Source organism: Hakea prostrata, chromosome 1, assembly GCF_041222555.1.
Source record: "Hakea prostrata isolate BN-2017 chromosome 1, UWA_Hpros_2, whole genome shotgun sequence".
NCBI lineage: Eukaryota > Viridiplantae > Streptophyta > Magnoliopsida > Proteales > Proteaceae > Hakea > Hakea prostrata.
In genome coordinates this window covers 17,918,247-17,934,754 of record NC_142600.1, presented here as the reverse complement: position 1 = coordinate 17,934,754, position 16,508 = coordinate 17,918,247, and the positions used below count along the sequence as shown (strand labels likewise).

Below are 16,508 nucleotides of genomic sequence, written 5' to 3'. Positions count from 1 at the left end.
CTCCTTTTGCCGAGCCAATTGCGGGATATCGGTTTCCCCATAACTTCCGCTTGCCTACCTTCTCAACATTCGATGGCTCCGGAGATCCAACACTCACATCGGCTATTACCAATGACCATGGCAGTTTCGTGTAATTCGATGAAATTTTATGCGGGTTTTTGGTTCATCTCTAACTGGAGCAGACAAAGTGGTTTTCTAACCTCCCTCTCGGAAGGATCGTAAACTTTGACGAATTGGCGCGCCAATTCATAGGGCGATTCCAGTGGGATACAGTGTCAAGAAAACGGAAGAAACCTTGTTTACTCGTCAAACAAGGAAAGAACGAATCGATCGAGAGTTTCTCGAAAAGATTCAACAAAGTGACGATGGAGATAGAAAACTTGGATGAACAAGTAGCCGTAACCGCTCTATTCACAGGACTCACTAATCGGAAACTCCCGGAGTTATTACTACAGGATATACCCACGACTTATGCCGAGTTGGTACAGAGATGCCGTAAGGTGCTGAAGTCATGGAGATTCTAGATGCGCCCAAGGAGATAATAAAGTCTCCAATAAGGAACAAAAGGCTCCCGAGCGAGCAGCCAAAGAAAATGTTCGTGATCGGTTGGAAAATCCCAGCCTTGGCGCCAAAGATCCCCCTAGAAGTGAGTACACTCCATTGAATGCTCCTCGGCTGATATTTTGAATATCCTCAAAAGAAAAAATATTTTGAAGTGGCCGCCTAAAATTCTTTTGAAACCCTGAGAGCAACAGATCGGGAAAATATTGCCGATTCCACAAGGACTATGGTCATTATACTAATGACCGTCGTCATCCGAAGGCGATATTGAGAGATTGATATCTCAGGGACATCCGTCCAGCTTTGTTAGCAGGAGAAGGGAGGAGCCACGTGGCCACGGCGGCTGCTCCAAAGAGGGATCGTCGGTAGTTCATAACGATCGAGGAGGCCCCGAAGTCTAAAAAAGGCAAGGAGGTGATTGAAGCCGCTACTCGGTCACCGATCCTTACCATCTTCGGGGACCAGAGCCCAATCATTCCGGAGTCCAAAACAAAACCAAATTTGTTGAGCCGAGAGGCGCGAGCGAAGAAGCCGAATGGTGAAGATTCTATCACCTTTAGCGAAGAAGACGAAAGAGACGTTTGTTTACCTCATGATGATGCTATAGTCATCAAGGTAGAGATTGCACGGCGGGAAGTGCATAGAGTTTTGATTGATACAGTGGTCTCACTGACCTAATTTCCTACGAAGTGTATCAAAAATTGAAGGTGGATCAGACTTGATGAAACCTTCATCTACACACCTATATGGCTTTGCAGGTCATCTCAGAGCGAAGGACGGTCACTGGATTTATCCATTGAAGTTTTCCTAAGGAAACAACTGTCCAATCAATTTCTTGGTGGTTCGAGAACTACCAGCCTATAATATGATTCTCAAGACCATCTTTATCCAAGATAGGTGCTATTGTTTCACAAAACACTCAAGATAAAATTCCCACTGATATGGGAATTGGTCAAGTCTCCTCCACTCAAAGATCTCTCGCAGTGTTATGTTGCCTATTTAAAAGACAAGGAGGGTCCAAGAAGGTTACCGCCCCCCCATAGAGTTCGAGATGATCGAAGAGACAGAGATGCAAAGGCCCAACCAAGGAGAAACTGAGCAAATCCACCTTACCAAGATGAGAAAAAGATTACTTATATCGGGTCCAACAATGAAGAGTTTAAAGATGAGTTGAAGTTATTTCTTCAACAGAATAAAGATGTATTCGCATGGTCTCGCCGAGGACATGCCGGGGATCGATCGGCCATTGCAGAGCACAAACTCGGATAGACCCTAAGGCGAAACCAGGATACGTAAAAGAAGAAATTTCTCTATTGAAAAGTATGAAGCCGCTCGAGCGGTTGAAAAACTTAAGAATTCTGTTTCATAGAACCAATCGAGTGCCCAACTTGGTGGCCAACGGGTGATGGTGAAAAAGGCTAATGGAAGTGGAGGATGTACACACACAGATCTAAACAAAGCTGCCCAAAAGATTGCTACGCTCCTCGGATTGACCTCTTGATAGATGCGACCAGGATATGAAACTTTAAGTTTCATGGATGCCTACTCGGGTATAATCAGATCCTTATGAATAAGGAGGATGAGAAGTATACGGCTTTCATGACCGATCGTGAGAGCTATTATTACAAGGTCATGCCTTTGGCCTAAAAATGCAGAGCAACATACGAGGGCCAACAAGATTTTCAAAGAGCCGATAGGAAAGAATGTTGAAGCTATGTTGACGACATGCTAGTGAAAAGCTTTACAAAAGCAAATCACATTGCAGATTTGACGAGGTTTTCAAGACGAGGAAGCATCAATGAAGTTAAACCCAAAATGTGCCTTTGGAGTCTCCTCAAATTTTTGGTCGGTATCCGAGGGAATTGAGGCTAACCCGCCAAAATACAAGCTCGATGATATGGAGGCTCCCAAAACCGCTCGGGATGTACAATGTTGACAGGAGAGTGCGCTAAATCGATTTATCTCCAAGTCCTGAGAAAATGTTTGCCTTTTTTCAAGGCACTTAAAGACCCGAAGGGCAGTGGAAGCAAAGTGGACCAAGAGTGCCGTAAAGCTTTGAGGAATTAAAAGAAGCACTTGGACAACCACCGATCCCGTCCGGCCGAGAAGGGGGAAATATTACAGCTATATCTAGCGACATCCCTTTCGGCGGTCGGCGCAAGACTTGTTCGGGAGAAAGATAAGAAACAAGGCCGATTTACTATGTAAGCCACGTGTTGCTAGATGCGGAGACGAGATATTCGCAGATTGAGAAGCGTGCTCGCTCTCATGATGGCCGCCAGAAGCTAAGGCCATATTTTCAAGCTCATCCAATTGAGGTATTTACAACTTTTCCTCTTAGTAAAGTTCTTAACAAACCCGATTTGTCCGGAAGGATGGTATCCCGGTCGGTTGAGCTCAAGAGTTCCAAGTGAGCTTTAAGCCCAGTAACCGCAATCAAGGCTCGGCATTAGCCGACTTTGTAGTAGAAACTACCGCACCAAGGGAACCCACCATTGAGGATCCCATTATACCAACCACTTGGGAGGTATATGTGGATGGTTCGAGTAATAAAGATGGAGCAAAGCGCTGAATTCTATTAAAAAGTCCAGCAGATTTATTATTCGATATGCTTTGAGATTCGCATTTGATGCAAGTAATAACGAGCGGAATATGAGGCCCCGATAGCAGGACTTCGGTTGTCAAAAGCATTAGCTATTGCAGATGTTACTATTTATAGTGACTCTCACCATAGTCAACCAAGTCCAGGGGGAGTATGGCATTAAAGAACCACGCTTGCAAAAATATCGGGAGATAGTGCAGCATTTCAAAACCAATTTCGGAATTTGAAGATATCTCGATTTCGAGGAATGAAAATTCAAATGGCAGATGAGCTATCCCGACTAGCCAATGCCAAGGAAAAGAATCTAGACCCTTCGGTCTACATTGAAGAGATAACTTTTCCAAGTTATCATGAGAAAGAAATTTCTTATATTGAAGCAGAACGTGCCGGATGGATCCAATAATCGAATATCTAAGGGATGACAAATTACCCGAGGATCCAAGAGAGGCAAGGTTGATCAAGATTCGATCAGCTAGATTTGTCATTCGAATGGGAGACTATACAAAAGATCTTATGCTGGACCCCTTATGAGATGTATAGGCCCCGAAGGAGCAAAATCAGCTTTGGCTGAAGTTCACGAAGGAATTTGTGGAGCTCACATGGGTGGCAGGCCCTGGCCCACAAAATTCTAAGACTTGGGTTATATTGGCCTAAGATCCAAGAGGCCGCTATGGACTACGTTCGTCGATGTAGTAACTCACAAATTCATGCTACAAAGATCAAAGCGCCCGGCGGAAACTATGACTTCAATTCTAAATCCCATTCCCTTTGCAATGTGGGGAATTGATATCATGGGCAAATTCACCAAGGCATCAGGGACGGGAATATCTCGATAGTAGCAATTGATTACTTCACAAAATGGGTAGAAGCTGCACCGGCGACAATTACCGAGAAAAAGTGGAGAAATTTGTGCTTGAATCAATCATATATCGCTTTGGGATTCCAAAGATTATTGTCACCGACCATGGTACTCGCTTCGACCGTCCACAATTTGAGCAATTCTGTGGAACATATATGATCGAGCATCGTATGTCCTCAGTGGCATACCCCCAAAGCAATGGCCAGGTAGAGGTTACTAACCGAACGCCACCGGAAGGAATAAAGAGAAGACTCGAAGCTGACAAAGCTTCTTGGGTCGAAGAACTACATAATGTACTGTGGGCTTATAGAACTACGGTTCGAACACCCACAGGAGAAACTCCATTCAGGTTGGCATATGGATCCGAAGCATTGGCACCAGTGGAGATAATGGCGGGGACATTACGGGATCGTGAGTTCGAGGAAAAAGCAAATGAACAAGGACCGCTTGATAGTCTTGATTTGTTGGACGGTTCGGCAAAGGCAATAGCACGAACTCAACATTATCAAAGAAGGATAGCGTCTCATTATAATACTCGAGTGAAGAATCGTCTGTACTTAGCCGGAGATCTGGTGTTGAGAAACACCCTAGCTTCCGACCCGCGCACCAAAGAAAGTTGACCCTTCCCCGGGAAGGACCTTATATGGTTGTGAAACCGGTCGGTTCAGAGCTTACAGTGCTGAAGAACATCGATTCCCGTAAAGAGTTGGATCGTTCTGTGGAATGCTAGGCATCTCAAAAAGTTTTATCCTTGAGGATGATTTCAATTTTGTTCGCGATGTAATCATTTTCAACTCAATCAATGCAATTTTTGGCTTTCAACAAACTATCTTTTGATTGGGGGGCATCATACACCACATTCAAGAACAAGATCCAACTATAAGGCATCGGATGAAAATTCGTATGGGTCCTTCAACACTTCAACACTTATGGAAATTTTTCAAACTTTCTTAAGTCGGGGCATCGGATGAAAATCCGAGTGAGTTCCTTTTGCAAGGCGTCGGTTTGAAACCCGAGTGAGTTCCTTCGAGACTTATTGAATTTTTGAATTATCCTTAGTAAAGGCATCGGTTTAAAACCCGAGTGAGTTCCTTCTGACTTATTGTATTTCTCCGGAAATCCTTAAGTATAAGGCATCGGTTTAAAACCCGAGTGAGTTCCTTCTCGACTTATTGTATTTCTCCGGAAATCCTTAAGTATAAGGCATCGGTTTAAAACCCGAGTGAGTTCCTTCTCGTTTTGTATTTCTCCGAAATCCTTAAGTATAAGGCATCGGTTTAAAACCCGAGTGAGTTCCTTCTCGACTTATTGTATTTCTCCGGAAATCCTTAAGTAAAGGCATTGTTTCGGATAACTAAGACCTAATACAACGGCGATTCAAGTGGCTAGCAAAGTTCAAGATAAAGTAATTTCTTATTTCTTCAAAAGATCCAAAGAGGCCAGTATCAAAACAATTACAAGAGCTGGATACAATCTTCGATCAAAGAAGAAAGTCATTACAGTGACTCATAACAAGTTATACAAGATCGACGCGACTTTGCTAGAACAAACATATGAGTCAACCATTGGTGGGGATACAAGGAAAAGAAGAGAAGAAATGAGGATTACAAAAATATTTCGGTATGCATAAAATCCTCCGCAATTTCATACTCTTTGTCCAAATTTTGTCCAGAGAAGAATGGTCCTCACCAAACTCGCATTCAAGACAAGCTCGTCATAATTGACTTCTTCCAACGGAGAATAAACAGAGAATCTTCCGGATATTGCATAATATCTGGATCGGAAGGTGGAGGATCAATCTTATCCTTGGTCCAGTGGAGGAGGAATACCTGTGTCGGTAAATACTTCAGATGGCAAACAAGATCTAGGGAGTCGTATCAAATGAGGATCCTTTCCTTAATATTGATTCCCATACTTCGTTCTCACCATCCCGTACGCCCTGCAAGTTATAAGCATTCAAGATATCAACAAAAGGCTTACCGTGTAAATACTTGAAGACGCAGCTCGCGAACATCGCTTGAAGGGATTCTGCAAAGGAACGACAGCTTGCCTTTCGGTAACGTTTCGATCCTTTGGCTCCGACTTTCCAACTGTTCGCTCCAACCGGATCTTCTCCCCGGCATCATCCAAGTCCGACCGAAGACGACCAATCATCGAATTTTTTCTCCCCCACCTCCCAAGCTAGATTCGAAGGCAGCAATCTCAACATCTTTAGCTTCGAGATTTCCGAGCCTAGAAACTTCATTGCTCAACCTATCGAGTCTAGTAACCGCTTCCACTTGGTTGTGGAAGTTACTCAAAGACTCCCCAAACAACTTCCGAGTTAGGAGAGCAGAGTAATTTTTCAAAATCGAGGATAATGAAGAAAGACTTACATCACCAGTGACTTCGTAAAGACTTCATCCGAAGTTTGGAAAGAACTGCGCTCTCGTAAGTCATTCGAGCAGCAGACACCATTCCAACGCTCCCAAACTCGTTTGACACTAATTCAGCGAAGGATGAGAAGGATGAACTACACCAAGCAAAGGATGAGCTTCATCACTTGTCACCCGACGGCGCTTCCTAGTGGCAACATCCTCCAACTCGAGGAGAGGAGGAGGATGCCAAACAGCACTAGAGTTAGAAATAGGAGCAGCACCCGCTGACCACACCTTCATCGACGCCAACATAGTTGCCTCGATGCCCAAGAGTCTCCTTCGGGGTGCACCACGCTCACCAACGGCTCACCAACGAGCGCCCACCATCCACGGAGTGATCAGATCTTCCCGGAAAGACGAGCGATCACTTCCAAAGGAGGCCAGGGACGCATCATAGACTCGGAATCACTTGAAGATTCACCGCCCCCCTTACGCTTGAGGATTCACTCCAACCACCCACCCCCCAACCCCACCACGACGCTTTTCTTTTTGCTCTAAAGTTCTGATCTTGGGAGCCACTATGCAAAACAACAAAAAACCAGCCGTATCAGCACGTAAATAAACGACAACAACATGGGGAAACCCTAGTTTTCTACAACCTTCTCGACAAACCAACAAACTAAACCCCAAGTATAACTACCGTGCAGTTTACTCCGGGGGAAGTGGGGAAAGAGATGAGTAATCAAAAAACACACTTGTTCGAAGAGGATAGAGCCGTTGTGAGTACGAGGAATACGGAAGCGTCCGAAGGACGAAAGGTTGCTTTGCACTTTAGCAAATCTAACTTGCGAGTCGGGATAGATGGAGAGTACCCACGAAGGCTTTAAATAGCCTAAGGTATAAGACGACGGTTGAAGGCTAAGGACAACCGACGACCCGCATCGAAATGACGCTTCGAAATCCGCAAAAGCAAGATCAACGGTCGAAGGGATGCCACATGGAAACATGTGGAAGCGAGCACCGATGCAGAGATACCTCCAATCGTCGCACCGCCATTAAAATAATGGATGTATTTCCGATTCATTGGAAACAATGAATGGTATACAAAAGCCGGAAAACGCTTGAACTTCGCAGAAGGGAAACGTGCGGACTTTGCAATAAATGAAGTAGTGGGGAAGATTAATGCATCTTCCCACGCATCTTCACAATATTTCTACAAGATTATTATTCGAGAGGAATGAAAAGTTAAGTGATAAGTTTTATCATACTTTGATATTCAAGGCAAGATTTCGGCAGAGACGGGGAAATTTAGAGGCCAACATGAAAAAAGAAATGTCTATTCATTAAATTGAGGGTAAATCTTTACAAAAGAACAACTCCCTAAGCCTTTTCTTCATTGTTGCCCGAGGGACCCCGGGTCGGGAGGACTTTTCTCAGACCACGAGAAGAGCCTTCCTCAAGAGTGGCATCGGCTGAATCCTCTACAACAACAACTTGAGACTCGGCTGTGATTTCTCCTCCGGAAGGCCCTCGTCATTCGATATGCCTCATATTGAGGGTCACCGAAAAGGATCATCTTCTCCCCGAGCCCAGCCGAGATCCATACCAACTTTCCCGAAGACCTCTTGGTGGCATACCTCACGAAAGGGAGCGTCGGTCGGGATCGTCCGGATCCGCTCCCAACGTCGTTCGCCCCCATGCGATAAGCTTGAATGTTGTAGAAACCTAGCAACTCGAGAAAGGTCGCCTGTTCGGTATTTCCAATGCACTCCTTCCGAAGCTCGCTTTATATGCTCAGGCTTGCAGGGATCGCCAACTTCGATGTTCTTCGAGCTCCCTACTTTTGATTTCAAGGCCGTCACCAAACAACGTGGCCGCCTTTTGCTTCCCGGCCTCGCGCCCACAGGACACAATTTTCAGCTTCAAGGGCTTCCGAGGGAGATCACTTCTTCCTCATGCTTTTTCCCGCCCACGGTGCTGCCCCTGGTCTATTCAGATTGGCCTTGGCCAATTTCTCTTCACAAGTTTGCAAGAAGGAGCCGTCACCAACCCGGCTCATGCTTCCATGTGTGATAAAAGCTCAACCGATTCCCGGGAAGACGAAGATATCGAAGAAGTCTAAGAAATTATGAAAACATAAGTAATCAAGAAGCCGGTACCTTGTAGATTGACTAACAAGGGAGGTGTCATCCAGGGCTTCAACTCCCCGCGATCGAAGGGCAAGCCAGGAGCTCCATTCGCCTTTCTCGATCCCGAGTAACCCGCGGTCATCTTCGGTCCACTGGGGGATGAAGACCTCCTCACCATCCGTCAAGCTTGGATTTTTATTGAGGGAGCATCAATTGTGTCTGCCTCCTCTTGGTTCGCGAGGAAGAGACATTAGCCCTCTCCACCATTGGTTTCTTCCCTTTACCCGGCACGCCCGCCCGATATTCCCGATCCCCTAGAGGGGTCGAGAGGGAAGGGGCCTCTGATCTACGTCAAGCCCCCGATCGTGCTCGCCGTCCCGGCCCTCGGCCTCCCCCGCCTTTCGTTCTTCGGAGGCCCCAAGAGGAAGGACAAGATCGAATTCAAACATACACTCACCATCAAAGATGATGGTTAAGCTCACAAGAGCCAAGCCCCAGATCAAGGATGGGTTATACCCACTTCATACCAGTATCTCTTGATACCACAATGGATTTGATCTTCCCGATGGCCGCCTCGCTTCCGATAAGGGAAGGCCCCGGTTCTCTCGACGGAAGTAAACCTCCTCCGTGGTTGAGTTAAGATCCGATGGAGGCGCCGCGTACGCCCCATCTTTGTGGTTAGAAGGGCAAGTTCCTTTGACAAGGATGCGCCCTCCAATCAAGTTCAGCCTTATTCGTTTGGAAGAAGCCCATCCGAGGATGGGGATGAAAGACATGAAATGTACAAAAGAAAGAGATGGCTGCCAGCTCAAACACAAACCCAAGAGCCCGTGAGCCCCTTGGAGGAGCATTCCGACAAATGTTCCGTGATTCAAAACTCCGGAGAACAAAGGATTAAAAAGGGAAAGCGACCCCGCTTCCGGCATCATATCGAGAATCACCCAAGGGATGAATCAACCCTCTCACGATGGGAGCCCTAACCCGATAGAGGAAGGAAGTCAAAACTTGGACACAAGAAGGGTTTCCCATTGTAAATGGAAGGAACGAGCCAGTCCACCATTGGACCCGAGGTTGAGGCGCCTAGAAGCTCGACATCTTGGAAGATCCCTCGAAGGCGGTTCGTTTTCTTCAAAACCTTTTGAGAAATTTCCGAACTCCCGCCAGGCTGGTTTTGTTACACTACCAGTCGAGCGAAGCAAAGCACACCGCTATACCAACATGTACTAAAGAAGCCCTACGCCGCCATTACTCGCTTCAAGAACTACAAAAGAAAAGACCGACTACCGATTCGAGCGAAGCTGAGGCGAAGGCGCGCCAACAGGTTCAAATTCCGCAGAAGAATGAAACCTACGAAGACAACGAACCGCTTTAAACCCCCCGTGTTCAATCGAACGATCGTTTCAAAACACGACAAGATTGAAAGCGTTGAGTTTGAACTCACGAACCGAAATAGGCGTCGAAACCGTCGCTTGAGGACGTGAGCCCGCGATCAACCGCACGGATTGTGGCCTTACACTCCACGCCGAGGAAGTGACCACCGCATTAAATGTGATATGACATTTAATGAAGCACGCGAGATCATCACCCGCGCGATCCCAGTAAAAACCAAGCCCTCGGGATCGACCGACGCTGTCCGGGGCTCGTGATATGGGAGTTTATGACGACCGGGTTCATACCTGGTCCGACCCTCGACCCCGGCGAGCGGGAAACCGACCGCTCCCGGCGCCGGATCCGAAGATGGCTTCAAGAAGAAAGCATTCGGCCAAGCTGCCCTAATCTTACTTATGGATTAGGGTAATCACCCCGATGATGGCACTCAAACCGCGGCGCGATAATCATTATCAAAGGGATAACATCGCATAACCTAACGGTTATCTCAGAGTCCTCTACTAGCCCAACTAGTAGAAGTCTATCGCCAACGGACTCCCGTGAGTCCAACGACTCCCAAGAAGGCTCAAGTGCACCAACGAAGGAGATTCGAAGGTCCTCTATATAAACCTCACTACCATACAAGGTGAGGGCGGATCAATCGATCAAAAGAATACTATCCGAGACCAGTTCGATCATCCGATGCCTAAACACCTCCGCACTAGATCACCCTTCCGTCTTCATTCCTTAGCCGTGCTCGCGCCTTGTGATTAAGTTCATCAACCGACTAGCCCGGAGGTGGACCCGACCCCAGCGGTCGGGCCACACCGCGCTTCTTGCGACACACGTGGAGACCAAGGGCAGCGTTTTGGCGCACAGATGAGATTCCCAGTTTTGGGATCCCACAATTTGAGTCCTCACTAATCTCCTTATTTTTAGGACTCTATATCTACTCTTGGAATTTCGATCGCAGTCCTCTAAAGTTGGTTACAGAGTTTTTTGATGTCAAAGTAGTTGAATAGCAGTTGAGTTTGTTGGATAAGTCAATTAGAGTTCTAGTTGGTTTTTCAACTCAGTCCTTTTCTATTTCTTATTTGAAGCTATAAATAAAGACCTCCAGCTTTGTAATTTTCACGTTGAATTGAATACAAATCAAAATCTTGAGGGTAATCAAGTCGGGGCTTTCTTGGGAGGGCCACAGTGGTTTTAGTAGCTCATCTTCCTCAATTACAGCAAGGTTCTTCAATCCTCAAATAGCAATTCAGCATTCACAGCAACCTCCTTCCATTAACCAAGTAAGTACAGCTCCTCCCTCCCTCTTCCCTAGCTCACTTAAGCCTTCCCCACCCTCTTAACCTTAATTCTGGAAATTCCAGCAACCTTTCCCCCCATCACAGAGCATCCCGGCCTTCTTCCCTGACCTGCGACACCACTAGACAGCTCTCCTCTTTGACCCTATTCCATCCCTTATGTTCCCCCTTCTCTTTCCCTTTTCTTTCCCCTTTCTCTAACCTGCAGCAGCCTAGGAAAGTCAAGAAAACCCAAGTGCAGCATTCCAAGAAAGAAAAAAAAGAAAAGAAAGAAAGACTGCATCAAGATTTTAAAGAAAGATCAGGAAAGGCGAGAAAGAGGGAAGAGGAAATTCAAGAATCACTCAAGAAACCTTAGGACAGCCTCTACTCATCCTCAAACCCTTCCAAGACCCAACCTCAAGCTTCCAAGGTCCTAACCCTAAATCTCCCCCCCCTCTAAAATAAAAAATAAAAAATAAAAAGTCGCAAGCTTTACAACATCCTTTTACCCGATACCCATTCCATCTGCATTTGATCATGTAGCTGAATTACTAGTTTTCCAAATTAAACCCAACCCATAATCCCTAAACTACTACTGTGAGTTATATTATTTGGCCTAAAATTTATCCCCTTTCCCACAATCCCATCCCATCTTGGGTATTGCTTGGATAAATAAAACCCTAATTTTCCCCTCTCTCAAACACATAACCCTAGGATTACTGCTATGGGTACAATAATTGAGGCAATCTTTCCAAGAGAATCCCTTGCGATTGCTAGTTCTCAGAGAGAGGGTTCTGGAGTGACCCAATTCTACAGTTTCCATCTCAAAACCCTAGAATTTAGGTTACATCATGTCATCACCTAGGGCTGATAGAGCCTCACTGAGGGCCAAGTCTTCTTACTCCCTTTTACCTTATATCTTTTTACCCCTACTTCTCACTTTCTTCTACCTCCTGTTGAGCCATATTTCAGTTGTGTTTTTCTGTGACTGCGACTTTGTGCGGTCAACTGCTGCCTGTGACTGCGACTTTGTGCGGTTAACTGCTGCTGGAGACTTCTCAATCAAACTCTTGACTGCTTGTTGCTGATCACAATCAGTGAAGGATCAAGGTGCACCCCTGCAGATCTGTTCTCTCTCTTTCCCTGTTTCTCCAGAAAAATTGAGCCACCTTTTCTTAAAGGCCTGGATTCCTGTTTCAGCAGACTTAGGAGGATTGAACCAGACCAGCTAGAAGGCCACCCTATCCCAGTTTGATCCCTTTTGTGGCTGATTTGATTGTCCTGCAGTCTCAATCTTCCAATTTCATCACCAATTCAGATCTCCTCTGCTGGCCATCTGAACTGGACCAAGTATGGAGCCAAGCTTCATCTCATCAATGCTGATGCCTAAAACTTTTTAGCCTTCTAATTGAGTTGCCTTTGTATCCAGTTTTTAGCCATCAGAAGTTGGCTGAGATTTGGAGGGTAGCATCGCTTCACCTCCATCTGTACTCGACCTAAGTTTGGCACTGTTCTACAGGGCCAGTTCAATCTCTACCTCCTAAGTTACTAATTCTGGTTTATTGCTATTTTGATGCTCTGATACAACATGTAGAATGATTCTTAGCCAAACCTTTTCAACATTACGTACATTTGAAACACCTTTGTTACTTTGGAGAACTGCATGGATACTCCAACTTTTAATGTGAGATTCTGATCGACACTACTTCATTCACCTTTTTTCATGACTTTCTTGTGTATTATCCAAAAAAGGGAAAGGAAATCTATTGTATGTCCCATACCACATGGGGTTCAAATTGTGTGTACGTGACCCCAGGTCATTTGCTCGCTTGTCATGTTTTGCCTACTCCAGATTAGTGGAGTGGCATGTCAATGACGTATGCCAATAAACGGGTGGTGTATATGATTCAATTTCTCTCTGAAATTTGATACATGGCCGATCCGTACCTTGCCCTGTGTATTCAATTGTTGGAATTTGCATATCATCCTGCCAAGAGCAGACCTATTTTATGTACAAGCTTTTCTGCATTGGACATGTGAAGGTCAGTATCACATTGTTGAGAGTACAAGTCTTAAGCTGGTTTGGGATTAGCTCCAATAGATGACAAGCCAGGAGAATGTCATTTGAGGTCCCATGGCTATGTCCAGCGGATGCCTTTGGATGCTCCAGTATAATGGAAACATTTGATTCAAATTATGGGAACTATAAGAGCCTGGAGCAAACCTAAAATGGCATTAGAAGAAGTGGTGAAGAAATTCTTGCATTGCTTAGGCCTTGTATCAACTATGACCTCGAATAGAGCTTATTGAAGGGCAATAATTCATTTGGCCAACCCCATTTAGTTTAGTTAAGGCTGGGTTGTTATTGTTGAATGAAGTACAAATTTATTTTGAGAAAACTTGTTCATGCTATGGTTTTCCTTGAATTTGGAAAGAAACCAATATTGGAAAACATAATTAGCTTTAACAGTCAGAAAAAGTAAAGGCTTCTGCATAGCCATCTATCCAAAATTTGAAAATAAAATCTGTTTTCAAAGAAAATCCTCCGCGTAGTCTGTCTAAGAGATATTCAAAATTCATTTCTCAGAGTTAGGAATGCAACGCCCTGAGCTACATGTATGTTCATATACACGTAAGAGAAAAAACAAAATCATAGATCATCAATCCTGGATCAAGTAAATGGAATCCAATTATGATCCAGCTGAGTTAGTCAGGAGTTGGCTAGAATCACTTGATCCCTAGAAATGGCCGGTAATCAGCCATTTTGAATCATGTAGAATCGAGGTATTTGATTGGACATAGTCAGTGTGACTAGCATCGCAATTCCTTGAACCATGCTGTCAAGGCGAATCAAGTAACCTTTTTTCAAATTTTAATTGATGAGCCTCTGGAGCTGTTGATTATTGATGCAAACTGTCTTCACCGTTTGTTGGTTTATGAATTGAACTGATAGTGGTTGAACCCGCACATATTGCATTTAATTGATAGACTAAATTCTGTGCTCGTTTGTTTGGTTACTTATGTTTGCCCTGTTCTATTCATCTCCTTCCCATTGCTAAACATTGTTTTATCGATTTGATTCAACTGATGCCTTTGATTGAGCAGAAAAGATTTGGCGTTGTTTTTAATGATGGCCTCTTGTTTCAGGAATGATGACATTCACAAGTTTCTTGAAACCTACCAAAATGCATTTGATATTGTGTATGTGGTAAGTACCAAGTACACTGCAAAACTTTATTTTCCTTATTGTCCTGTCCTTTATATAGGATACTGGAAATAACCTGATTAAATGAATGTAACCATTTAATACTTCCAAGGGATTTCATAATGGCCTCAACAAAAAGGGTGACCTCTAAATATTTGTGTTCTGAGAGTAAAAACTTCTTGCTAGTAGTTTCATCCTGGTTAGGTGTTGAAAATTCAGACTTATGCTCCAATAATGTGTGCACTCTGGTTTGGCTGGTTGATCAGTTGGTTATAGGCTGGTTTTCCATTTTGGTTTGTGTTGTGATTGTCTGTATTTTTGCTTTCTGCAGAGTGATGCACCCATGTGGGGTGTATTAGAGCTGGTCTCACAAGTTTGTCTGTCCGGAGGTCACTAGACAAGTCTTCACTTCTTGTCATTGTTTCTGTATATAGATATATTGGCATCACCAAACCCCGCCCCCCTTCCTTTTCCCATATTTTTTGTTGCTGTCTTTGATAATGTGAGCTCCCAGATGCCAGAGATCCAAAGCATCCAAAGCTTGACTGCTGAACAAGTTGGAAGGAATGAGTTTGTTGTAAAAGAGAGAGAAGGTTGAAATGGGCGCCAGCATAATTTTAAAAGGAATTGCAATATATTATCATGGACCAGTTGAAGAATTCCAACTGTGTATAATGAATTAAAACATTCAAGGAGATAGTCCCTGAAAAGTGGCTAGACAAACAAAAGTAGGCAGGAAAAAGCATTCACAGGTTCAATGGAGATGCTTGCTGTAGGTTCAGTTATTTATCCATAGTTTCATCTAGTTTTTAAACCTTGAGCCCTCAACATCCATGAAAGCTTGTGGCTGTGGGCTTAATAACCTTACTGTGCTTTGGCAGTTATCCTTTGTCGGCATTATTTTTAGCTTTAACTACTGGAAACAGGTTTGCTATTTTGATTTCGATGATGCGAAGTCTCATTTCTGAAAGGCTCTTTTGATCAGTAAAATGCTAAATGTTACTTTTTCATTTTCTTTCTCGTTTTCTTCTTCTTAGGAGGCACGGACCGGTCGGATACCGTATCAAATCCGATCCGATGATCCGCTTTGAACCGGAAAATTTGAAGGCATCCGAATCCGATCCGACTTGGATTCGTAATAATCCAATCCGTAAAATATCCGTTATTGTTGATAATTGTCCTTTTCTTTTTATTAATTTCTTTCGATTGCTTATTCAATTATCATCTTTTTGGGAAAATGTTTCTTACTCTTCGATTTTCCGGTATTTATCCGTCCGTGCTTTCCGTCGGTTTGCCGGAATTTTTCGGTTTTCGGTTCGATCCCCGCTGCGCGTTCGCCCTTTCGGTCCTAGGAGGAAATGACTTATTTTGTTAGCACGAACTGCCACTCGACAGGCTAGGCTGCTGTGGTCAAGTTTTGGCAGCATTTTTCCATTATGCGATCTATCATCATTTACAAGCTGTTTCAGTTGGAACCGTTCTCCCATTATAATGTTGATGTTGAATGGAAATTTTACTGTGGGCCCCAACCATCTGACTGGTTGCTGGCTCCTTGTACATTTTTATGTTATGACTCGAATTTTTGTATCCAACTTTGAGGATGGATCTGCATCAGATATACTTTGATGCATGATCCAAATTATTCATTTTTGGAGATCTGTAATAGAAGCAGACATCTTGTGTCACTAAAGATTTGGGATTTTCGCTTTAGGGTTTTAGGGGAGTTTTTATAACATTGTTCTGACGATTTTGGTTGAAAAGTCTCTATTTTGTTCTTCTACACAATAAAAGGTTTTTCTTCAAAGCTTGTGGACGTAGAATGCCATATTGATGTTTGAATCACGTTAAATCTTTGTATGTTTTCACTTTCTTTCTGTTTCAATTAGTAGTTCCGTGGTGTTTATTTTAACTTACATAGTTGAATAAATTGAGTTTACTTCGATCCATGGTTTTAAATATTGTAATGGGATTGGTTGAATCCAAGCCTAATGTCTGTCAAGCTGAATTGGACCAAACCAGTCCATGCTGATCTTGATCCTCATTCCTGCCTGTCCAAATGGGCCAATTCAAGAAACTTCACCTGGACCAAGGTTTCAAATTCTGGAATTGGATAAGTTGAATTGGTTGAGAATTGA

General features: G+C 44.1%; 1 protein-coding gene across 2 annotated transcripts in view; it reads left to right on the top strand.

The window, feature by feature from the left end:
- Positions 1–15,408, top strand: part of LOC149028008 (uncharacterized) — a 36,550-nt gene extending 21,142 nt beyond the window's left edge. For both annotated transcript variants that reach the window (XM_089167752.1, XM_089167743.1), the window contains exons 8-9: positions 14,316–14,376; positions 14,705–15,408. In XM_089167752.1, the coding sequence (XP_089023878.1) occupies positions 14,316–14,376; positions 14,705–14,770 (127 nt within the window). In that variant the 3' untranslated portion in view covers positions 14,771–15,408. The remainder of the gene's footprint in view (positions 1–14,315; positions 14,377–14,704) is intronic.
- The last annotated feature ends 1,100 nt before the right edge of the window (positions 15,409–16,508 follow it).